This window comes from Micrasema longulum, unplaced genomic scaffold (genome assembly GCF_059751315.1).
Source record: "Micrasema longulum isolate JH-2025_06_02 unplaced genomic scaffold, ASM5975131v1 h1tg000508l, whole genome shotgun sequence".
In the NCBI taxonomy this organism is placed as follows: Eukaryota; Metazoa; Arthropoda; class Insecta; order Trichoptera; family Brachycentridae; genus Micrasema; species Micrasema longulum.
In genome coordinates, this window is record NW_028277705.1 from 765,733 (window position 1) to 789,619 (window position 23,887).

A 23,887-nucleotide genomic window follows, 5' to 3' on the forward strand; every position below is an offset into this window, starting at 1 on the left:
ATGTCAAAAGTCGGAATAATTGGCGCGCCTGCATGAGATGTTTGCATGTAGAGGAAGCGAGGTCTGTATGCTAAAACAGAGCTATATGGCGTCCTAGCCTCTCTGCCTACCCCTACGGAAACAGCGTGATGGTACGTTTGTTTTTGCGTGTTTGATGAATTTCTCCCTTAACCCTTTCACACACGAAGAAAAATAATAATATCTCGTTAGTTTTTTAACCAACCTACCTCATTTTTTGTACACATCTAGTCAAAAATATACTCTATGTTAAAAATAATGTTTTTTTTTTGTAGCCCACGCTTGTTCTGTCATTTGGGTTTTAAAACAATGGTTTTGGAGATTCAAATTGGCTTGGCGTTACAAGGATTTAAACTGCTTTATAAGGTAAGATATTACTTTTACGTATTGTGAATATTTTTTAAATATTTCATCGATGTAAAAACTAATATATTTAAATAATTTTAATGTTTAAATAATTATTTGTGTATCATTTTTCGATCAATGAATTCATGTAGGTACTTCAGGAATTACATTGGTAATCAAAGGGTGTTTAACGAGTACCTATGCCAGATACATACCAACTTTCTAGGTGATTTGGTACTAATTTAAATCACTAATTAAAAACGAATATATTGGTTTATATGTAGGAATTTTATGAAGACATGTATATAATATGATTTTGTGCATTTTGTGCAAGCAATATCTTCGATGTTGAGTGGGAATCAGACAGTGAGGATGTCTATCTGGAGACGGAATATTTAGAGGATTCTTCGGATACTCCGGGTTCGTTCGGAAGCCAGTTTATGTTGTATCTGGGACACAACCCTATAACGACTGTAAGACGATGGTCGCAGGCAGATTCTGTCCATGTTGATGTACCGTGTCCCGCTATCATTGCCGAATATAATAGGTTTATGGGTGGGATTGACCCCAACAATGTGTTAGAGTTTTACCGTATAGACTTAAGAAGCAAAAAATTATATCTTCGAATTGTATTTCATCTAATTGACATGAGTGTGGTTAGTGCTTGGCTGTTGTACAAATTACATTCCTGTCAAATAGGTAAGAAATCCAAGGTCTTGATATAATTTTGTGCGAAAATTACAAAAGCGCTTATGTCTTTACGAGATGAAACTCAAAAACGAGGTCGACCTTTTTGTTTTGCGGATGAAGCAGGACCCAGTACCAAACAAAACCGTACTCTGGCTGCCATGCGTCTCATAGCCGATATCAGATATGATGGTTAGAGGCATGAGCCTACCTTGATTGACAAACAGCAAAGGTGTAAGCTGTACATCAAAGTAATGCCAGAAGTGTGGTGTGGCTTTGGGTCTTTTAAAAAATAGAAATTGTTTTGTAAGATTCCTTAATTAATTATTTTATTTGAACAGATAAATGTTTAATTTTTTTAAAGTTTTGGATTGTAAATGTAACACAAAAATTTATTTTGTCATTCCTCAAGTACATGATTTTTTTTTGTAAACTACATAACTTTTCTTGTTTTTGTAAAAATATGATAAAAAATCATAGAATCCATTGATGCAAAAAAAATAATCCACTGGCTAGTATCGCTCCGGTACTGAGGGGTTAATGATCGATATGCTGCGATAAAGCATTGAAAAACAATGTTTTTCATGGCTTGTCCGTGAACAGGAGTGTTATTTTCGGTTTAGTTTTTTTTTAAAAACGTTTTTATAAATTTTCTCAAAGTTCTCTGCCATATTTCATGCGCAACATTGTTCTAAGGTTCTAAGTTATAAGTTCAATTATTTTTTGTCACACACGGGAGCCACATTCGCTGTTTTATTTTTTTATCTATACAACCGTACAACTAGTTGCTATGTCTATATTGTCTATGGTCACATTTTGTCGTTATTCTTCTTCGTTCTTTACTTTTAAATGCCGCGTGAGATCCGTTCAAAAAGTGACAGAAGACGGACTTGAAACTGGCTGTGATGGATGTTTTCTCAATAAAGATATGTTGATTACAAACTGATTTTTAAAATATTTGGTAGGTTTACAACAAATTTATTAACAATATCTACCTCTTAAAATTATTATGGTCCATTAAGCGACAGTTCGAGTAACATAACCTTTGAAGCCTAACTATGTTCCGGTGTTTAAAATATTGGCTAACAAGAATATGTTATATTTACGTTTGTACTGTTGATTCCGTATACAGCAATAATAACAAGCAACATATTTGAACAGGAATAATTTTATGTCTTTTTACTCTCTGTGTTCTGAAGTTATGTAGTGATTCTTCTGGAGCATCTTTATTTTTTAATTCAATTGTTACTGTTTTCAGATACACAGTTTACATCATGTCTATCTACAAAGTAGCCACTCATAATATCAACGCTGACAGGAGCAGCGCACAAGACAATACGAATTTGCAAATGGAATTTCTGGAAATAGCAGGACGATCCCTCGATATGAGGATCGTTTCTGACAACTCAACTTTCTCGTTTGTGGAGGTATGAATATTAATTAATCATATTATTATAATGATTCAGTACATCATTTTGTTTAATTAAGGATTTTTTTAATAAATCTAAACCTCTCTAAACACTAGCATCCTTCTCCATTAGAGAGGTAGAAACATTAAGTGTATCGTGTAAAATAACAATCTTGGTAATTGGTCTTTTTATGTTAAAAAATTGTTGTTTTTAATACTTATTTTGTATGACTGTATGTTTTCTGAATAAAATAAAATAAATAAATAAAACTCTTTATGTAATTTTAAAATATAATTTTATACCTGTCACATGTTCCTTTTTTTCGTTTTTTTAAAAATTATAATGATTTTTAAGAACTTGTGACTTAGTTCAAAGTAGTTCATTTTTATTAAAAACATTTTTTTTTTCATTCATTTTCGAGAAACTTCGCCATACAATCAAATCGACATGGCCTATGTAAAGTACTCTTAAGGAGATTTTTCATTTTTATGTTGTTATATAATTGTTATCTTTAAACATAAAAAAACCAAAAATACATAATAAAGACACAAAATTTAAAAACATGCAATTCTGATACAAAGGTTAATTAATTTAAAAATATATGATTATAATTCAAATTAAACAACTCTGTTTTCAACTAAGTTGTTAATCGAGTTGTCCAATTTAATTTTTATGTATGGTTTATTAATTATTCAACCAAAACCATTGCAATTGCAATTGCATTGATTCAACCAGTGCTCGCAAATTCAACAGTTGTTATTTGTATATTTATGTATTATTTTAAAATTGCATTTTCAAATTATTGAATTATTTTCGTATTCTCCGAATGATAACTATCTCATTTTGCAGTGCTATTAGTATGAAAATTGTGATAATTAAATCACAATCTCCTTTAATGGGCTAAAACAATGTTAATTCAACAATATTTTGAGTATGTCCAACTTTTTTTAGACCAAGACTGGATTGGAGATGAAGAAAATGTTTGAGAAGGAAATATGGAAGTTAATATTTACAGGGCTTATGACCCTGATATTATAATTGGCCATTTAAACCGGCAATGACAGGTCATAAGCCCCTAAATGCCTTGACTTCCATATTCCCTTCCCAATTATGTTTTCCATCTCTGTTGCAATAAATGTTTATATAATTTATCTTTTCTATGGTCTTATCAAGCTTATGGTTTCAGATGACTGGAGTAGGGACAGTCAACACTCCTACGGTGAGTGGACTAAATGATTTTGATTATCAGAACCTATCCGGACTTGGCCCAGCACAGTTAAAGACTGTTGGGAAGGTTCCACTTCCCCCAGAAGTCATGGAACATTTCGGACGTATCCTTTTATAATTTAAGACATATTTTTATTACTTACTTCCTTTTTCTTATGTTTATAGCGCTGACTTTTATTTTAGTCATTTGTAATACAAAAAATCACATGTATTTGATTCAAAACCTTTAGTAATTAATTCTGTTCCATAAGAACTTTTCATGCCTATATGGGAGCCTGCCTAAACCTATAACGTAAAATAATTCATTTGTATATCTAAATATTGTGATCTCAAGCATCAAGCGAGCGTCTTTGCCACTGTTTTTTTTTATATGTTTATTGAAATCTACAGTCATATATACAATAATACAGTTATAATATAATACATACTTAAAACTGGACTAAAAATGATTTCAAACTTATAATTATCAATATACGTAATGTGTCATAAATAAAGTTATATTATACAAGAATAGAATTTGGAAAACCATAAATAAAATGTTTGTACATATTTACCATTGTAAATTTAAAATAAAATGAAAAAAATATATTGTATTTACTCATCACTACTCACCCATGACGACCATGCCTGCATGTTGTCGCTGATTTTTCTTTTGAATTTATTATGATTCAAGTTGAATATATCACTTGCACTGGCTCCAATAATATTATTATACAAGTTGCATACTCTATGAATGCACAAATTTTTTATGACTGTCTATACTGACTGTTATTATTAATTAGATCTATTAAAAAGAGATGAAATTTTATAATATGTTCAATGATTAACCTTAACGCTAGCTTATAGATCTGGAATGCCAGTATACATTGGGGCTGTTCCCAGAAATCAATCGAGCCTGGCTGACCATAGATAGTGATATTTACGTGTGGGCATACGAACACGGGACCGACGTGGCTTATTTTGATGGCTTGGGAGAAGTTATTGTGAGCGTTGGGTTGGTCAAACCTAAACCAGGAGTTTTCCAAAACTTTGTTAAATATTTGCTCATTTTAACAACAACTGTAGAAATTGTTGTTTTAGGTAAATGCAATTAACTCTTGGTTTTTATATATGTTCTTGATTGATAAGCTGCATTGTTTAAATAGATTTTGATAAATTCTCTCTGCCAATGACTTTAAAATATTCCAAATATTTCCTATAATATACCATTACAAATAATGTTGGAATGGCATTAGTATTATTTTTTAATGAATTTTCCATAAAGATTTAAATCTCTGCATTCAAAAATTTTTTTTTTGCCGGTGATTATTTAGTTCATCTGCCGCAATCAGTTAAATAAATATAAATTCAGTGTAATACTGTTCCAACATGTCTGTACTTTAATATTATTTCAAATGAAGCTAAAAAATCAAAAGTATAGGCTATAAATTGCAGTTTTTATAAAGAAATAAAAATATTGTTTCTTTTAGGAGTAACATTTTCTAATTCTCAATCAAATGGTCCACTCGGAGCTTTAGAAGAAATGCACCTAGTTCCTGAGCCTGTATTTGTTCTCAATACTGACGGAGTCTCTATGAACGTTATTCAGTCCACTAGTACTGGGAGAATCTTTATGGGAGGGAAAGACGGTTGTTTGTATGAAATCACATACCAGGTTTGTTGCCTAGTGTTCTTGCTTGGATAAAATATTGTTACATAGCTTCATAGACTTATACACCTGCTTGCTGCTTAGATATAATCAAAACTCCACTAACCAGAGTGATAGTGCAGTTTTTAAAAGTACAATTAGGTTTTTAATTCTCTACTTGCGTGTATACAAATGTAAATTTTCTACAGCCATCGAAACACTAAATGAACAATAAATTACTGCATTCATTACATTAAAGTTTGTCTACAAAATAGTATTAAAATATGTGGTTTTTCTTGACAAATAATGTTTTTATAACTGTTTCCAGGCGCAATTGGGCTGGTTTGGAAAACATTGCAAAAAAGTTAACCATTCAACGGGTACACTTTCCTTCTTGGTGCCATCATTCCTCAATGTCGCTTTATATGATGATGATCCCATTATTCGTATTGAAGTCGACAACCCTCGCCATATTCTCTATACCCTTAGTGAAAAGGGCTCCATAGAAATGTATGATCTTGGTGCCAATGGAGACTCTATTAAGAAAGTCGCAAAGTTATCGCAGTCTAAAATAGTTCATTTAGCTACGGAAATTGTAAAGTAAGTTTATTTTTGACATATCAATACATACTTAAATAAAACCTTTAAATCCTTAGAAATAAGATATTTATCCATTCTAAAGTATTGAAACCGCTTTCATTTTCTGTCTTTAGGACCTTGGAAGGAGCAAACTTTAGGCCAATTATAGCAATATCACCAATAGAGGAGAGGGAATCTCACTATCTGAACTTAGTTGCCATAACGCAGTGCGGTGTTCGGTTGTACTTTTCTGCTGGATGTGTACAGTAAGTACAGTAAACAAACATAATTTATATCACTGTTTTCAACCTGTGGGTCGCGATTCCCAGGGGGTCGCACAACCTTTCTTGGGGTTGGGGGATCGCGGTGACAAGCAAGGCTAAGTAAAGGCTGGTAAAAACCAAGGTTTTAAGTCCTGCACTACAATAAAATACTGTAATTTCAGTGACAAAGCTGAGCTTGTTTATTTTTTAACAATTTTTCAAATCATGGTTCTATTTTTGAGACGCAAATAACCAAATTATTTTATAATTGGAGTATGTTTCTCTTTTTAGTGTTTATGTCCACCATTGAAGAGAAAGTTTTCATAGGTAGGATGTGGCGAATGGCACTAATAATTTCAAATTTTCCCTTGCCGGCTCTGGATATTCTTCTTCCCAAAAACGTCAATATTATGCAAATCAAATTTTATTCTAAACATGCCGTATAAATCTTATAGATAGCGCTGATCTCTTAGACGAATGTGTGGGAAATCAATGTATGACAGGGTTACGAATGATGAAACAGGCGAGAGTGTAAATCTGAGACAAGTATAATTGATAAGATTAAGAAAGGGTCTCTGAGATGGTTTGGTCACGTAGAACGAATGGACGACGAAAGAATGGTAAAACAAGTATATATGGTGAAAATGAACGGCAACGTTAGACGAGGACGTGGCATGATCAGATAAACCAAAATCTTAAGTCTGGTCATGTCAAAAGCAGACAGAACCGAAGGGCATGTATGACAAAATGTATGAATGTGGAAGAGGCTAGGATTGTATGCCAGGATAGACGTGTGTGGCGGTCCATTCTCTCTGCCTACCCCTACGGAGAAATGGCGTGATGGTTGTTGTAGTAGTAGTAGTAGTAGATAGCGCTACTGCTACTGCCTTGCACTTGATTTCTCTATTAATAATAGTATGGTCTCAATAAAAAGAAAATTAAATATACCGTTGTTGAAATCACTAAAAAATATATATTTCACTGATCCACAAATCTGTTAGTCAGAAAGTTCTTTCTGGAGTTGGATTTGAAGGACGTAGTGTTTGGTTTCAATAATAAAAACATAGATTTCAGCTTTTGTACATTATATCACTATGTCAAGTTTGTCGATGTCTCAATCGAGCAAATTAAGTATTATTTGTACACTTTTTAGAATGACTCAAAATGGCCCAGTATGCCAGCGACCTTGGTGCCTCACTCTCCTTCATGTCCGCCTTCCTCCAGGTTTTGCTGCAAATGCTCCCATGATGAGGCCTAAACAGGTTCACACAGCTACGTACCATAACGGTTTGTATTTTTTTTATCAATTTCATTACCTCTAATTTCCTAAAATATTGATTACTTTAATTGATGCATGTCATATTAGGATATAACGGAATACGATAATAAAAATAATTGTTGATTGATTTATAATATTGGATTTAATATTATTCATATGAGGTAATAAACTTAATTTTATATTTTGTATTAATTGCCAGTCACGACCCGCTCAAAATAAAGGCATCATTTTCTTAACTTCTCTATTCTGCTGGGCTCTATACCTATAGGTTATAGGCATTTGACGAGATAAGCCATTATGCTTCGTATGTAGGTGTGACTGAAGAGTCATTACACAGTCAGTTGGAGTGAGAAAGTTGAACATACTGCTACAGCTTTGTTTAAGTCGTCAAGTAGTCGGAGCGCGTGCTAGAGCAGAGACTAGAAGTACAAATTATAATATTTTATATATATCGTATTATATCTTTGTCCAGGCAGATGAAGAATACAGTTTTGTGTGTGGAAATTTAATCAGTATCCCGGACGAGTGTTTTCGACTCATTGGCTACTCTCAGGTAAAAATCCTGAAAAGGGGAACCGAGTGGAGGTAAGTCCACCTCGTAGTGTAGTGGTTGGCGTGTTCGTTTACTATGCTATAGGTCCTGGGTTCAATTTCTGGCAGGGGGATGTGAAATATTAGGTTGACCCTTTGTAGGGCAAAGCCCGAAATTGGTTAGTATATTAACCAGTTGCTCTAAGGGTAATATTTCCAATACCGCTCATAGAAATTTCATCAATACGTTGTCCAGAACGGTTGTTGGTTAAGTTATTGTTCCAACCGTGTGAAGTTGGCACGGTTACCTAGAAATCCATGTGTTTATGCCCGCGTCATAATATTGACCATTGCCCGTGTGCGCGTGCGACTGACAGCTAGCTAGCGTCTCTTCTTTGGAGTGGAATTTTGAAGGCTGTTTTGTGATTTTTGAGAAAAGGTATGTTAATTATTATTAAATATACATTTATATATTCATTTATCAATATTTTAGATGTAAATTTTTAACTTGGTATTCCTTTTTGCCATATTTTAGCTTCGTGTCTAATGATATAACCTCAAATGTTCAAGTTGCTGCATTTTCTTTAAAAAATATTTTTAAATACAAATGATCACTTTGTGGAATAGTATTTGAGTTATTTCGATTGAGATAGTAATGTATTATCATAATTTGTTTTAATTTTTTATCAAATCGTTTGGGATCGGAAATGTTTTTGAATTATTATTATTCCTGGAAAAATAGTAAATTTGTGATTTCGCCCTGCCCTAGTAGACCCAACATTTTGAAAATTTTATACAAAATTATGTGAAAAATTTTCAGCATTCTTTGTTACTTGTTTTTTCAGACTTTTTATAATTATTGATTGATTTTATAACGATTTCTTAAAATTTTGAGATATCTCCATATAAGCAACAATTCACAATTATTTTTCTGAAGTCATTTAGCCGATGAACTGATCCAAAATTATAAAAGTAAAAACCCCAAAGCCGACAACGTATACGACAAAATATTAGCCAAGATATTCAACACTGGATTGGCAAGGGAACTTGTCGTCGTCGTGTCTTTTGTAGTACGGTGAATGATCCAAAAAGAGAAAAGCTCTTAAAACTGGTGACTTAGGATTGGGAGGTGATGGAAACGTTTATCTTAACCATCATTTAACTAAACGAAATAAAGATCCCCATAAAAAAAACAAGGGAACTTGCTAAAGTGAAAGATCATAAATACGTATGGATCAAAGATTGCCGTATTTATGTATGAAAAAATTATACATCCCCGCCTATTCTAATAAAAGCAGAATCGGACCTTAATAAAATGTTGCAGTGACTATATGTCAAAGTTCTCTCTCTGTACTCTTATTTATATTGTCTTTTTTTTGTACAATTATTTCACACCTAATATACTTAAAATCACTATACAATCATTTATACACAATCCCACACAAATACACACAAACACACCTCTACACTTACTAACATACAAATTCACATAAACACACCCTTTTATTGTACCACAATTTAATATGTTTACTTTTTATTTAGAGACTTTGTTGGTCTATCTTTAAACCGTATCTTTTTTATGTTGTTATATCATTGTCGACTGTTTGTTTCTGTAAAATAAATAAATAAAAATAACACTATATGCGTAAACAACGCAATGTGCCATTGTGCATACTATGTTTTGAACTATTTCATCAAAACGGTTGTAAAAAAATGTAATTACTGATATTTATACTTGTATTAAAGAATATCTGTGTATTTTCATGATATAAATTTATTTTCTAACACTCTAAACAATCATTGGTCAATATATTGACCGATGAAAAATTTAGTTTTTATGAAAATCTAAAAAATATTATTCATTTTTTTGTGGGCAATAAGTATTTTAAAATATAACATTTGTAATTCAAATTCTGAAATAATTAATTTGCCTTACAAAGGGTTAAAGGTTAAATAACTCTGCAAAATTGCACTGTCCGTGGACTGGAAATAGAAGCGCAAGACTGATCACCTTACCTTCCATGTAATAATATTGACAAAATATGATTCAATTGTAGTACCAATGCAGTGCCCTATGCAACACTATGTGTGGATAAGGAAATGGTGATCAAACAGTGTATCCTCAAATTTCCTCTGTTTGCTTAAATAATTATAATGCATATCGTCAAATTTAATTTTTATAATTAAAGGATTAACTTTTATTTCAACTTATGTTAGTAAAGAATATTAAACTCATTTTTACTAACATAAATTATAATGCTGATTAAAATGGAATGACGTGTTTAATTTCATTAACAGTAGTTTTAAAAATTTTAACTGCAAATATAACCTCGTTTTTCTTACTCAGGAACGGCATTAATGATATCATCAGCCCCCGCCGACAGCGAGCTGCTGTGGTGCCTAAGTGGGGCCCTAGGGGCAGGCCCGCGGGGGCCAGGAGGTGGCGCACGGGAGGAGGCGGCCATGTTGCCCCTGGATGGTCCATGCTGGGCCCTCAAGAGGGCTGTTCCTCCGCCTGTGACTAACCTTTCACCTTCCCTGCAAATTGCCAGTAAGTGCAAATACTTAAAACATTCCAATATCAGTAAATAAAAAGTCTTGGTGTAAATAAAGAAAATCTGTGCGCTGAAGACTATACGACTAAAGTAATAACTTCTTTAACAATTACTATTCATTTCCCTAATTATTATTGCAAATATAGTATTAAAAACATTGAGTAATTTAACTAAGCACAGCATATCACAGCAGCAAAGCACAGCTGCTTGTGTCTCACTTGCTCAGTTAAACTCGGCTCCCCAGAATAAACACTTTACCTCTAAGAAGACTTAAAACAAAAAATAACAACATAAAATAAAATAAAAATCTTCTTATTCCAAACCTCTTAAGGTTCATATAAAATATTCCAGAATGATAATAAAATATGTATACAATTTGTCAAATTAATACATTATGATATTTAATATGAATTTTAAAGTACATATAACGTTTCGTTAAACCACATATCTGTGGAAATGAATTCATAATAACTGATGAATAAAATTAATTATAAATAATGACTCACCGACTTTTCTATGTCTACCGGTTTCGAGACGTACCCGTCTCTTCGTCAGGACACCAATTAAACGAAATTAAAGTCATCAGAAGCAATTATTAAAGATATCCTAAAATCATCGGATTTACAAGAAAACATGTCAAATGATTTAAGTCGTTTGTTTAACATTTGCTTAAATCAAAATTATTTCCAATTTAATAATAAATATTATAACCAACCTTCAGGACTCGCGATGGGAAGTCCAACAAGCCCTTTAGTTGCAGATATGTTTTTAGATAACATTGAGAGTAAAATATTAAACTCTAATAATATTTTAATTAACAATGTCTTCTTATGGAAATGCTATTTCGATGATAACTATGTACAAATATTTAATAACATTTAGTAAAATGTTTGACCACAAAGTTAATGCTTTAAATATAAATAATGAGTTTATATCTATCTATACTGAGTGAGTTGGGCCGCAATTATAAACGCTATCTTCATCTGTACATATCGAGACGGCATACTTAACTTTTCTTCTATCTCTTTCTACCTCGGTATGCTCTACAAACATGTTGATACGTCTTTTCATTACGTCATCTCAGATGCCATATCATCGGGTTTCTGGCATAAGTTGGTAACTATAATTTTTTGAAAAATGAGTTGTCTTCATAAATGGCATTAAATAATCTTTATGAAAAAAAAAAAAAAAAAAAAAAATTAAAATATTTCTTATTTTATAAATTAGGGATGAGCTTTTAACTTTAAAAGTTCAATATCTTGCAACTTGTGAAATTTATTTACCAGCTTATGCCAGAAACCCGACGATATGTTTAAATTTATGTATGTCATATAAATGTTTTTATTGTAAGTCTTATTTTTTAGAATGTATTTGCAAATGATATTTATATCCTACACTAATAAAAAACACCCTTTGAAATGTAATGTATGTTCAAACTAACATAGCAATAACTACTAAACTATTAGGAATTTTTTAAATAAAAAAATCTGCCAGAGGTTAAAAGAAATGCAATTTGATTCTAAATTTAGCGTAGTGTCCTACTGTTTGGTAAGAGTTTACGTAATTCATTCTAATTTGGGTAATCTTTAAATTGAAAATAGCACAGTTGGTCAAAAAATGCCTCCAAATGTCTCTAAATTTCATGTTGCTACGATTTACTGTTGCTGACAATTCTTTTTACAGAAAGACTAGCATTGTTTTTCTGTTTTTTCATTGTAGATTTGCGTTAATATATTATGTGGGACAGGTTCTCCATCGGTCGCCTCGCAACACATGTGTGGCCCCATACGCTGGGTCGTCCTCACGGGCTCCGGGGCTCACCTGGTGCAGCAGCTGCAGCCTGTGGATCTCCTACGCCAGCTCCTTCTGGATGCACAAGGGACTGACTCCCCTCAGCTTAAGGCCTTCTTCCAGGTAAATTATGTCGCCTAGTTGAATCTTCTGGGCCACAAAACCCTACAGAAAATCCCCGGAGAAAGCAACTTGAAACCACTCCAGTAACATTTCCCAAGATATCACTATGGCTAGAATATTTGCCACAGTGATTACTGACGTTGGAAGGACCTGAAATGGCACACAAAGAAGAAGAAGAGTCCACCTTCCGTAATACATAATATTCGGGCCGAAGCTAAATTTAACAATATCTTATTTATTGTATTTATTATTTATTGACTTGTCATCAGATGGGAAAGAAAGGATATGGAAGGAATTTATGAAAAACATACCACAACACCCAGACCAATAAGAAAATTTATTTTTTTTGTTTTTCTTGCAACTGGCTACGGCACCTGTCATTTTGTTAAGCTTTTCTTTTGGAATAAAGTTTTAATAATTTTTTTTCGCTGCCACAGATGCAGCGTGAGGAACAAGCATGCGCCACATGTTTAGTGCTGGCATGCGGTGGTCAGGACTTCATCGCTGAGGCCGCTACTCGAGCTTACTTTCTCTATGGGGGGCAACCTGCCCTCATCCCTTCCAACACAACACAATACCCCAGTGAGTTATGCTTTTATGAAACTCTCAATATATATATATATAAATATATCCAACCCCAACTGACAAACGATTTGTGAGTATATCAACTGAATAGCCTTCCCGGGTAAGTGATTAATGCTTTTCAGTTGATGCGTTAAAAAACTGACTGGACAAACACATAAATTTATTAAATGGACAACAGTATAAATGCTTGAGAAAACCTATGTGAACGCGCAGTGGTATAACTATTTTTTTAGTGTGTACCGCTTTGTAAATGAGACACGACTAACACTCTGGATTCCCCGAGCATAAAACAAGCATCTTTGTAATGAATATTGCACATGGAGCCAATTTAAGAAGCCAGAAAGTATAAAAAAATAAACAAATTTAATTATTTCTGAAAGTTAAATTTGAATATGACATTTTCTTTTTTGTTAGTTTTAGGCAAAAAAAACATTTTTCTTTATTTTCTATAAAAATCAGTCTCATATGGTCAAAAACACAACTATGAATCCCTAATTATCATACATTATGTCTTATTTACAAATTACAACAGGGATGAAGAATACCTTAAAGTAGGTAATATGGAAGTCTAGGCATTTACAGGGCTTATGACCTGTCAATGGCTGGTTTAAGTGGCCATTGCGTATGTCTTATTGTTTCTTTATTCCTACCAGCTTCCCCGCAGTTCAACCCGCGCCAGGTGTCCACCCCGGTAGGGCGCAGTGCCGCTAACGTCCACCAATCTCTGCAGGCCGCCGTGCAGCCCCCCTCGCCCCCGCTGCCCCCCGCCGCACAGCTCCTGTCCTTCAGCGCACGCCACGAGGGTCTCTACATATACGTGGGCCGTATCCTCCGCCCACTCTGGCAGATGAAGTGTGTGATCCAGTCCACTGTGGATAACAAACAGCTGGTGTGTGGCCATTGTTATATTATTTTACTTGTTTTATTTTATCGGGGATTTTTACAGCGACTACACAACAATAAGTAGAAATATTTTACTACTACAATAAATTTTTAAAAATCCACTGTTATTCTAATGATACGTAATATAGAAGGAGAGAGTTTACATAATTGTGTGTGCGACGTTTGTGTTCATGTTTGTGTATGTGCGTGTGTAATGGTGTGTATGCGATGGTGCGTATGTATGGGTGCATAAGTAAAAAAATGTACGTATATTTATAAAGAGGGTATAGGAGAGAGCTTGGTAAGAAGTTTGATTGTTTAAAAATGTTGATGCATTTAAATCTGTTTTAAAAATAATATTTATTATTTTTATTATACATGACGTAAAAAAATTAAGGTTTCTAAAACCGAAAAGCCTTCTTAACCCTTGTGTTGGCTATGATGTCACATGAGTTTTTTTTTATAAATATAAATTACATGATTATTTTCATTAATAAAAAAAATTGGTTTTTAATTACCTGTATTTCAAATCACTTATTTTTTGCTTAATGTAACACGACATTACAGCTCCGTTTCCAGAGGAATCTTAATTAGTGTGGTAGTTGACGCATTCGCCTATCATGCTTGAGGTCCTAGGTTTGATTCCTGGCAGGGTGGGCGTGATATATTGAATTTCATGGTGGTTCTATATTGCAATGTTTCATAGTTCCTGGACCTGAAGCATAAGATTGGTCACTTTACCTTCTATGAAACAAAAATGATCAAGATAAGCTGCAATTGAAATTCCGATTCAGTGTCCTATGCATTACTGGAAGGAAATGGTGAATCTTTATCTCTTTTAGTTAACACAAAACGTAATCACACACAAAATATGTAATTATAAGTAAAAACTACATTATACTGATAATAAACTAGAGGTTTAATATGCGAATAAATAAAAAACTCACCTTAAGTGTTCGGGTATTTTAATGTAAATCTCACCATAAACTTATTAATAAATTAATTAAAATTGGTCTTTGTGGAAATATTATATCTTGGTTCCAAAGTTACTTAAAAGAATGTCAAGAGATAGTAATGATACTTTTAGTAATGAAATAATCTGTTCAGATTTTGGAATACCTCAAGGATTAGTAATTGGACCTATTTTATTTATTATCTATGTTAATGATGTTTTTACTATACAGAAGATGAATGGTGATATAATTTCATATGCTGATGACACCGTACTCATTATAAGAGGATCTTTATGGGATGAAGGAAATATAAAATCAAATATAGATATTAATAAATTAAAAGAATGGTTTAATAATAATATTTTGTCTCTGAACACTGAAAAAACATATTACATCACTTTCACATTGAACGAACAAGTTATACCTCCTATAAATATTTGTATCCACACTACAAAATGCAATGAAGGATGTTAGCTCCATAATGATAATTGCCTCCGAATTACTGAAAAAAAGAGCATTAAAAATTTACGGGGTTTTACTGTATTTATTTATTAGATCAAGAAATATATTAATTATCGAAATATTAAAATCAATTTACTTTGCATTAGCCCAATCCATATTACAGTTTGGAATAATCGGATGGGGTGGTGCTTTGAAAAAAAAAAATTCACCGGTTGAAAAAATACAAAAATTAATTAATTATAAAAGATAAATTTAAAAAACCGTCTACTTTTCCCATTGTTAAAGAAATTCAGGGTTCTAGATATAAAATCGTTATTTGAAAAAAAATGGTTTCAAATCTGTAAAAACAACATATATAGCAGTGTTTTTAAATCACAAATGCGACCTAAAACAACTGGTAACATCTTAATTCCAAAATTAAAAACAACTAGAGCACAACATCATTATACTTACAGAGGAATATTTTTCTTTAATGAAATGAACAAAGGAAATAAAAAGTGGAGTCAGGAACACTACGTATTTAAAAAAGAAGTCAAAAATTGTTTTTTTTTTTTGTGAAGCACTGATGAAAATACCATTTATTTTTTTAATTTATATTCTATACTGAAAATATTAACTTCTTCTTGAATGGCGCTGTAGCCCAAATCGAGCCTTGGCCTCCTTCAACTTTTGCCTCCAACTCTGCCTGTCCTCAGCAGCCATTTTCCAATTTGCAACTTATAGAAGCTGTGCTGAATCCTAAACTTGGCTTCTTGTGTTGGTCATTGTTGCTTTCACTAGGCGGGATATGGAATTGTAGGAGGAAGTCCATAATTCCTTTGCCAGGTCGTTTCCAAGGTTCAGTAGCAGTCCGAGGCTCTGTATTCGGTTTCGTTATAATGGTGTTTTACTGGGAGAGTTTATTAGCCTCTCGCCTAACCCCCTACTGGAGGTCAAGGGTTTTCCTTCTGTTATATGGCGCCGAAAACTCATCATTGCCCTCATTGGCTGTGACCTATCATCATAAGCACGACAGCCCTGGGGAGGCCTTAGCTGAATCCAGGAGTCTCCTCCACTCTTGCCAGTCTGCTTCCCTTCCTCTCCAGTTCCTCACATCCAACATTGTCATATCTGCGCTGATTCAGTCCATCCATCGCATTTTAGGCCTTCCTGGTCTTTGAGGTCTTTGTGGCACAGAAAGAGTTAGGCGTTTTATGGGGTTTTCGTCGTGCATTCTAATTAAATGGCCAGCCTACCACCTCTACCACCTTGATGGAGTTGATTACATCGGGCGCTCAATAGATATCGTATAGCTCTCTATTGTAGCGACGACGCCAATGGTTGTTTTCTCTCACAAGCCCATAGGATAACTCTGAGGATTCCTCTTCGAAAGCTGCAATGGTTCCCTCAATATTTTTTTTATCATAACCGAGGTTTCAGAGGCATATGTCAGGATTGGTTTAATCGGAGTTTTGTAATATTTGCCAAAAATAAATCCCAAAAATCAATGTAAATCACGGGAAAATATTTGAAATCAATTACCTGTGAAAACTGACTCCTTTAACACCTTTGATGCTCCTACTGCTGCAACCAAACATACTGCAATTCATCATAGTCAATTTTTATTTATTATAACATAAATATCCAAGTTATTTACAAACAAAGCCAATCACACCGGCAAAAGCATCCAACAGAACCGTTATATGTTTGTTGTCAAACAAAACAAAATGGTTGCTAACCAACAAACCAACATCGCTTGCGTTCTATGAAACAGTGATAGGGCTTTTCTCTAGGTTACGCATTATTACTCTGAGGTTTTAGCTCTATCTGGCTACAAAAGTATAAAGAACATACCTTAATTAAACTTTTATGCCTTTAAAAAGTGTACAGTGTGTTGGAATGTTTAATAAGTTTATGTTAGTTCCTGTCGGTGAACCAAGTAAACATACTAATTTCGTTTGTGTTAGTAGACACACTAGAATACTTTATTTGAAAACGTTCGATTTTTAAATGGACTGTACCTCAGGTTAAATTTGTTTCTTTATTACAGCTATCAAGTAATGTAACCAGTGCAGATTGTTCATCAGTACTACAGTATCTGTATGGCGTCAAATCATTCTTGGACAGAAACTCTGTCGTCTCCGCTGGAACAGTTCTGAACAGAACAAGTATGATGCACGACTCTAATCACAATTCTACACGAAAGGACGATATATTTATGAAAGAAAAACAATCATTAGACGCTCTTAGAATCTTCATCAGTGAGTATAATAATGTAATTTAGGATTATAATGTATGTTTATAATTTAGTATTTTAAAAAAATTGTATGATTGATAAATAAATTTTTTAAAATACATTAAAATTTCTAGTTTTGCACCACTGAAACAAAGAAAATCCTAACTCTCTCAAAAAAACAAGTTTATAAATGATTACAACATGGGTATTTAAAATGTTTTCAATAACGAAGCTCAGTGGTTTTCAAAAAATATAAACTATCAAACTAAGCCGAATTAAAAAAAATAATGTGTATCGTATCATCAGCGCTATGATTTTTTTAAATTTTCTAATGAAGAACTTCAGCCCTGCGGGAAATTTGATTTTTCTTGTCTGAGGTAAAAATTGGAGCATTAAATTGTATTGCAAAGTTTCCCCAAAGTGTAGAAAAAATAAATAAATAATAAACTACTTTCAACGATGTCATTAGTTTATATGAATCAACCAATGATAAGAGAGTTATGGAAGATTTCCAGTTTGCTTGCCGTCAATGGACCAATGGGAAGAACTGATCGAGAATAAGCGAAAGAGAAACTCTGATGTAAAATACAAAACTTTAAAAAATCATAGCGCTGATAATAATAGTTGATTAACATATAATTTATTTTTTTTAAAAAGCACTGAACTTCCTCATTATGAAAAAAATACAAAAAGCTCGGAAGTTCTCTTCGGTGAGTTCTGCTGATTGGTGAATTGGCTTCCCGTAAACCGGAAATCTATCACAACACTATATCATTGGTTGATTTGGAAGAAATAATGACGTCGTTCAAAGTAGTTAATTTTTATTGAAACTTTATTTTTTCATAAATTTTCAAGAAACTTCGCCATACAATTTAATACTCTAATTTTTACCATGTGTAAGAAAACATTTTTTTACGCTATTTCCCGTAGTACTGAACAATTCTTTTTCTATGTACATTTATTCATTCTTTTTTTTTCTCTCTTACCATTTTTTGTTCTTTTTTAGGAACATTTTAAAATTATTTTTTTAATGTATATATTAGTCATTTTTATATTGGTTTACGAAAATAAAGTGTTTTTCATTCCATTTATGTGGTAAAATTGGCTCTGCACTATTCAGCCTTTTTTATTTGGTATATTTTAGAGAATTAAATTTTTTAGTTGTTATTATGGTCCATGAAAATATCAAAAAATAACATTTTGGCTAGCGCCAAACTTTCTTATTGACATTTTTCAATATACAAAGCTCTTTTCTTGTAGATGGATCCTGTGAAATGTTAAGTCTCTGGAAAATACTGTGCGAACATCAGTTTCACGTTATTGCCGCATCTCTACCTCAGGAACAGCAAAGTGCACTTCTTCCAGCTAGTTTTAGGTGCCCTCATTACTACATTTAATTTATTCATAAAATTATCCGAGGAAAGGAATTGATACTTATATTCTCATGTTTTTCAGGGAGTTATTTTTGGGTGGCCAGGAAATAGCTGGGCTATTAATTTTAAGTTTAATAAATCAATATTTAACAGACAACGCATCTGTAGATAGTATCAGTAGTGAATTGAGAGAAGTTTGCCCCAATCTTTATAGAAATGAAGATGCTGCTTGTTCCAAGGTAATTATTTTTTATGTCATAATAATTATAATAAGTAGCGTTTAATTATGTAGTAATTTCCTGTTATATTTATTATTTTAGTGTATGCTCACTTAAAAGTTGTCACTTGAATGAAAATTATCGACAATGTTTATATAGTTATGTATCGCACATATTTATGTGCAATGTGTTTAGTAATGTTATGTAAACATATTCATTCTATTTTACACATGTTAAATGTATACATTTAAAATTAGTACACAATGATGTGTTAAATCCAGGGAACCTTTTTTTATTTGAAAATTATTATTTTTTTTCTAATATAAATAATTTTCTACAATCCATTATATTATATTTTTATGCATATGATTATACAGGGGTCGGCACTCAAAGTGTTACCAATTAAAAATTCTGTAATTTTTTCAATTTGATTTTTGAAATTTAAAAACCTCATTATATTGTAAAAACATTTCAATCTTTTTTTAAAAAATGTTATTGTTCGATGAAGCCACCTTTAGCGCATCCGCGCTAAAGGTGGCTACAAAAAAGCATCGAGTCTGTCCAAGAAGGCTTCACACGCTGCACAATTTTTTTTGCTAAAGCGGTGTTATTTTTTAGAACCAATTTTACACGGGTTGATAATAAAAGTCAAAGGCATTGTTTTTTTGCATTAAAATATTTATTTTTCAATAATACGACATTAAAAACATTGAATATAAACTACATATTATAATTATAAATCACCCAAAACCACCTTCTATGTCTCAACACATTTAGTCATGTAACACGCTGAATCTGTGACTACACTCTTCACATTTTTAAACTCAATATTGTAGTCTTTCAGGGCATCTTGAGGAGTGTAAAAAATCTTATTCACAGTGTAGATATTGTGGAAAAGTAAGAATGTTTATTTATCTGCATTTTAAATTTTAAAAGTAGTATTTTTGCAAGCATTTATTATAAATATATATTTTTTTATTATCTGTATAAACTATATGTATGTATTTGTTTACGAGTGTTTATGACCAAATTCAGTCAGTCCCATCTTCCTCGTAATAACAAAGTTCTACTATATATATATATGATACATCTTAACTTATCATTCTCGAAGATGTCTCAAAAGCGATGAAACTGGTCTCTGTGTATTACTCATCTTTTATTTTTTTAATAAAATACAACAAACTTCCGCCAAGAATTCTGAATGTTTAAGATATTACTTATGTATTTACATAATTCTAAATCTTATTTTTAGGCAAACGAGATCCTTCTTTTTGCCAACCAGCAGTGCAGCCCTCATGAAAAAGAAGAGATGTTAAACTCCGCGCTGAAGTTGTGTAAGGATGTCGCTCCACACGTCAACCTTCCCATAGTGTGCTCTAAGCTCGGTCAGGCGGGCTTCTTCCGAGGAGTGGTGGACTTGTGTGTGACCTGCGCAGACAAGATGGACCCCAATAAGGTTGGCCTGCATTTCTACAGGAACAATCAGCCCAGCCACGACCAAGAAGGATATTTAGCTTTCTATAAAAGGTGACTTTTTTTTTGTTGTGATGCCGTGATCTAGTTAGCGCTTGATTGAGATTCTGGGTTCAATTTCCAGTGAGCTTGACCTGAAATATTTATTTTAAAAAAACTCCTAACAATTTGTATTGTAAAAAAACATACTGTAATTACATGATATTTCGCTCCTATATATTTACCATTATTGTAAGATTATTGATACAAATGACTTTTTTCTTTGTCCAGAATGGATGTGTACCGCGAAGTAACCAACGTGTTGGAACAACTGTTTGAGCAGAGTAGCGCAGGGGCCAGCGAGGGACACCACACATCCCCCGCAGCCTCCTCCCCCGGCCCTGCCACCTTCCAGGACCTGCCCAGCCTGTCCCCGGCAGATGCCAACTATCAGGTAACTAAGTATTACTATTAACAAATATAAAAAAATAATCTAAAAAACTACTGAACTTCCTCATTTTAACCCAACAGTGCCCATCAAGCTAATTATTATGATTAATTTTATAGGCACGAAAACTACTTATGGATTGTTTATCTTATCCTGATGAGTTGCTGCACGTCGCCGTGTATGAGTGGATGTTGACCAAACAACTATACGGGGAGCTCATCGCTGTGTCGGAACCTTCGCTGGAGGCCTTCATTATCAGGACCACACAAAACAATCCGGACGCCATCCATGTTTACGACCTTCTCTGGAAGTATTACGAGAAAAGTGGCAATCACGCTGCAGCTGCCAGGATCCTGGACAGCTTGGCTAGTAAACCACAGTAAGAAAATATGCTCATTTTATTTTATAAAAATCTCTTTGAATTTGCATTAAAAGATTAATGATTTGTCAATAATCATAATCGGCTAGTAAAGTGCGCACAAGACTATGGCAGCAATACAATGAATGGTGGAAGTTTCTAACAAGGTGTACTTGTCCAGTCCCGCAGTGTCCCTGGCGCAGCGCTGCAGCTGGCTGTCGCGAGCCGTGGTGCTGCTGCGCGGGGGCGCAGGAGCGTCACCCGGCGCGGGCCGACTGCTGCGCGAGCTAGAGGAGCGCGCAGAAGTGGCACGCCTGCAGCGCCGCCTGCTGCAGCACCCACGCCTACCACCCTATGCCCACCAGCACCTCAACTCTGCCTTGCTGGACATCACCAAGGTAAACAAGATCACTCTATAAAGATCTTCTTCAGCACTGGAAACAAGCGGAGATCAGCCCGTCTAGTAGTGTAGTGGTTAGCCATTATTTGCCAACCGTGATTGACGTCCCGGGTTCAATTCCTGACTGGTTCGATGTGAAATATTTATTTTAAAGGTAGTTCACTTTAATATTTCACTGTCCCTGGATTGGCACCTTCATGTAAAGATGATCAAAATATGCTGCATTTGGTGTACCAATGCAGTGCCCTATGCACCACTGAGTGTGGAAAAGGAATGATGATGAAGTACGTATAATCCTACAAGTTTTATGGCTAGGCTGCCCAGAGCTGATTCGGGTGGAAAAAGTGACTTGCTTTCGAGCTCAATATCTACACGATATTTATATTTATTTATTTAGTTTTTAAGTTTTTTTTGTTTATTTTGTGCATTTTTAACATTGCTTTAATAATGTATGAGCCTTTTAGCATGGGACATTCCAATGAGGGGACATTATTCTAAATAGAAAATCTAATGTATTTGCATTGCTCAATTGCGTTATTTTTTTTCTCCAGTTATATGAAGATTATGCGGATAAGTTTGATCTCTGGGAATGCAAGCTTGCCATAGTTCATTGTTCTGGGCATAATGACCCTCTTTTGGTTGAGAACATATGGACAAACATTATACAAGATGAAATCAACAACATGAAGGGAGCCATTTCTAATGAAGACAAAATCAGAGGTCTCCTTAGCAAAATAACTACTTTGGGGAAGGAATACGTCAGTTCTGGCCATTGTTTTCCACTTGGTAAGTTTCAATTGTACTTCTTACTTGTCAAAATTAAATTCATTGTTCTAACTGTTGAATAATTAATTAATATAACATCATTAAGCTATGATATAGACAGGTAGCAAGGCCAACAGTTTTATTATATAATGGTCAGGTTTACCTTGTTTTCTCATTTAATCTTGTTGATCTCAACAAGCAAGATATTTAAAAAGATATGCCTATAATTAATCATGAAGAGATACGAATATTAACAATGTGTTTTATAATGAAGTCATCTATTGCCTCTTGTTACTTACATTTTGTAAAGTCAAAACCAGGTATCTGTTTTTTAAAACCATTATCATTTTTTTCAGCATTCATTCTTAAACAATTAGAATTACAAAGCTGTAGATTGGCAACCGAACCAGGAATGGTTGCCAAAACTCTTCTTGATATCGACGTCCAGATGGAACAGCTTATTGATATTTATACAAGGTAATCTATTTGTTTACACCTTATTAAAAATTATTGTACAATTACAATGATCATTATATTTATTAAATAAGTAAACTAACAGAAACTTATGTGATAACCTAGAATATATTTGAATGAGAGCTGTATTTTTAATGGAAAAATAAAACGTTACATAATCAGTTTGAAAAACCGAAATCACACTGATTAATTCTTCGGGAATTTCTTCGATTAACTATTCTAATGGTCCGGTACTAATTTGGTCTTAATTGCTTCCTGGGGTTGGTAGAAAGTGATGATTCAATGAAAGTGATGATTAGTGTTCAACTTCTGTAAATGGTCTTAATAATATTATTTTCTCTCTCTTTTTAGACTGATAAGTCTAAACGAACGTGTTTGGCTTTCGGAAGGTAATGAATTACATCTAATAGAAGCTGCTGCAGTGCTCATGGATCATGTCGTCAGTAATTCAGTGCCTCTCAGCTCCCATCACCGTAGAAGAGTTCTCATCAAGTGCCAAGATTTAGTTTCAAGTTCCCTTAACGCCTTATACACGAAGCCTGATACGGAAGAACTAGTCAAAATACTGAAGGGGATACAAACAAGACTCGAGAGAATGGAATGATTTTTTGTTCAAACCTTTTTTTACATTAGATTCCATAAATCCCTAAACAATTTTCTTTAAATAACTAGGTACATAAACTCTATTTTTTTTAATGTTACGTTTTTAAGATACAATTTTTTGAATAAATTACATTATTCGCAATCAAATGCATCAATGAGTTTGTAAATAAATTATTTGAATAAAACTAATTCTATTCTTTTTACTTACCTGAAAAATCACTGGAATTGATTTATGATCACTTACATATTATATGAAGAATACAGT

General features: G+C 33.4%; 1 protein-coding gene across 1 annotated transcript; it reads left to right on the plus strand.

The window, feature by feature from the left end:
- Positions 1-1,861: 1,861 nt before the first annotated feature.
- On the plus strand, positions 1,862-23,808 carry Nup154 (nuclear pore complex protein Nup154). The gene is made up of 22 exons (XM_088227513.1): positions 1,862-2,011; positions 2,309-2,477; positions 3,646-3,790; positions 4,533-4,766; positions 5,156-5,340; positions 5,642-5,913; positions 6,027-6,158; positions 7,309-7,442; positions 10,313-10,516; positions 12,268-12,434; positions 12,872-13,016; positions 13,673-13,908; positions 17,346-17,556; positions 18,792-18,906; positions 18,987-19,143; positions 20,375-20,649; positions 20,866-21,028; positions 21,142-21,401; positions 21,562-21,778; positions 22,332-22,566; positions 22,902-23,022; positions 23,371-23,808. The coding sequence occupies exons 2-22, from the start codon at positions 2,325-2,327 to the stop codon at positions 23,621-23,623; spliced, it is 4,014 nt and encodes a 1,337-aa protein (XP_088083639.1). The 5' UTR covers positions 1,862-2,011; positions 2,309-2,324; the 3' UTR covers positions 23,624-23,808.
- Positions 23,809-23,887: the final 79 nt, after the last annotated feature.

What these genes read in the sequence shown, in the direction of transcription:
- Nup154 (XM_088227513.1), top strand. Translation starts at nt 2,325, where the DNA reads ATGTCTATCTACAAAGTAGCCACTCATAATATCAACGCTGACAGGAGC. An exon ending in CTTCTTCCAGCTAGTTTTAG is followed by an intron (nt 18,907 to 18,986) that starts GTGCCCTCATTA and finishes CATGTTTTTCAG; the next exon opens with GGAGTTATTTTTGGGTGGCC. An exon ending in CCTTGCTGGACATCACCAAG is followed by an intron (nt 21,779 to 22,331) that starts GTAAACAAGATC and finishes TTTTTTCTCCAG; the next exon opens with TTATATGAAGATTATGCGGA.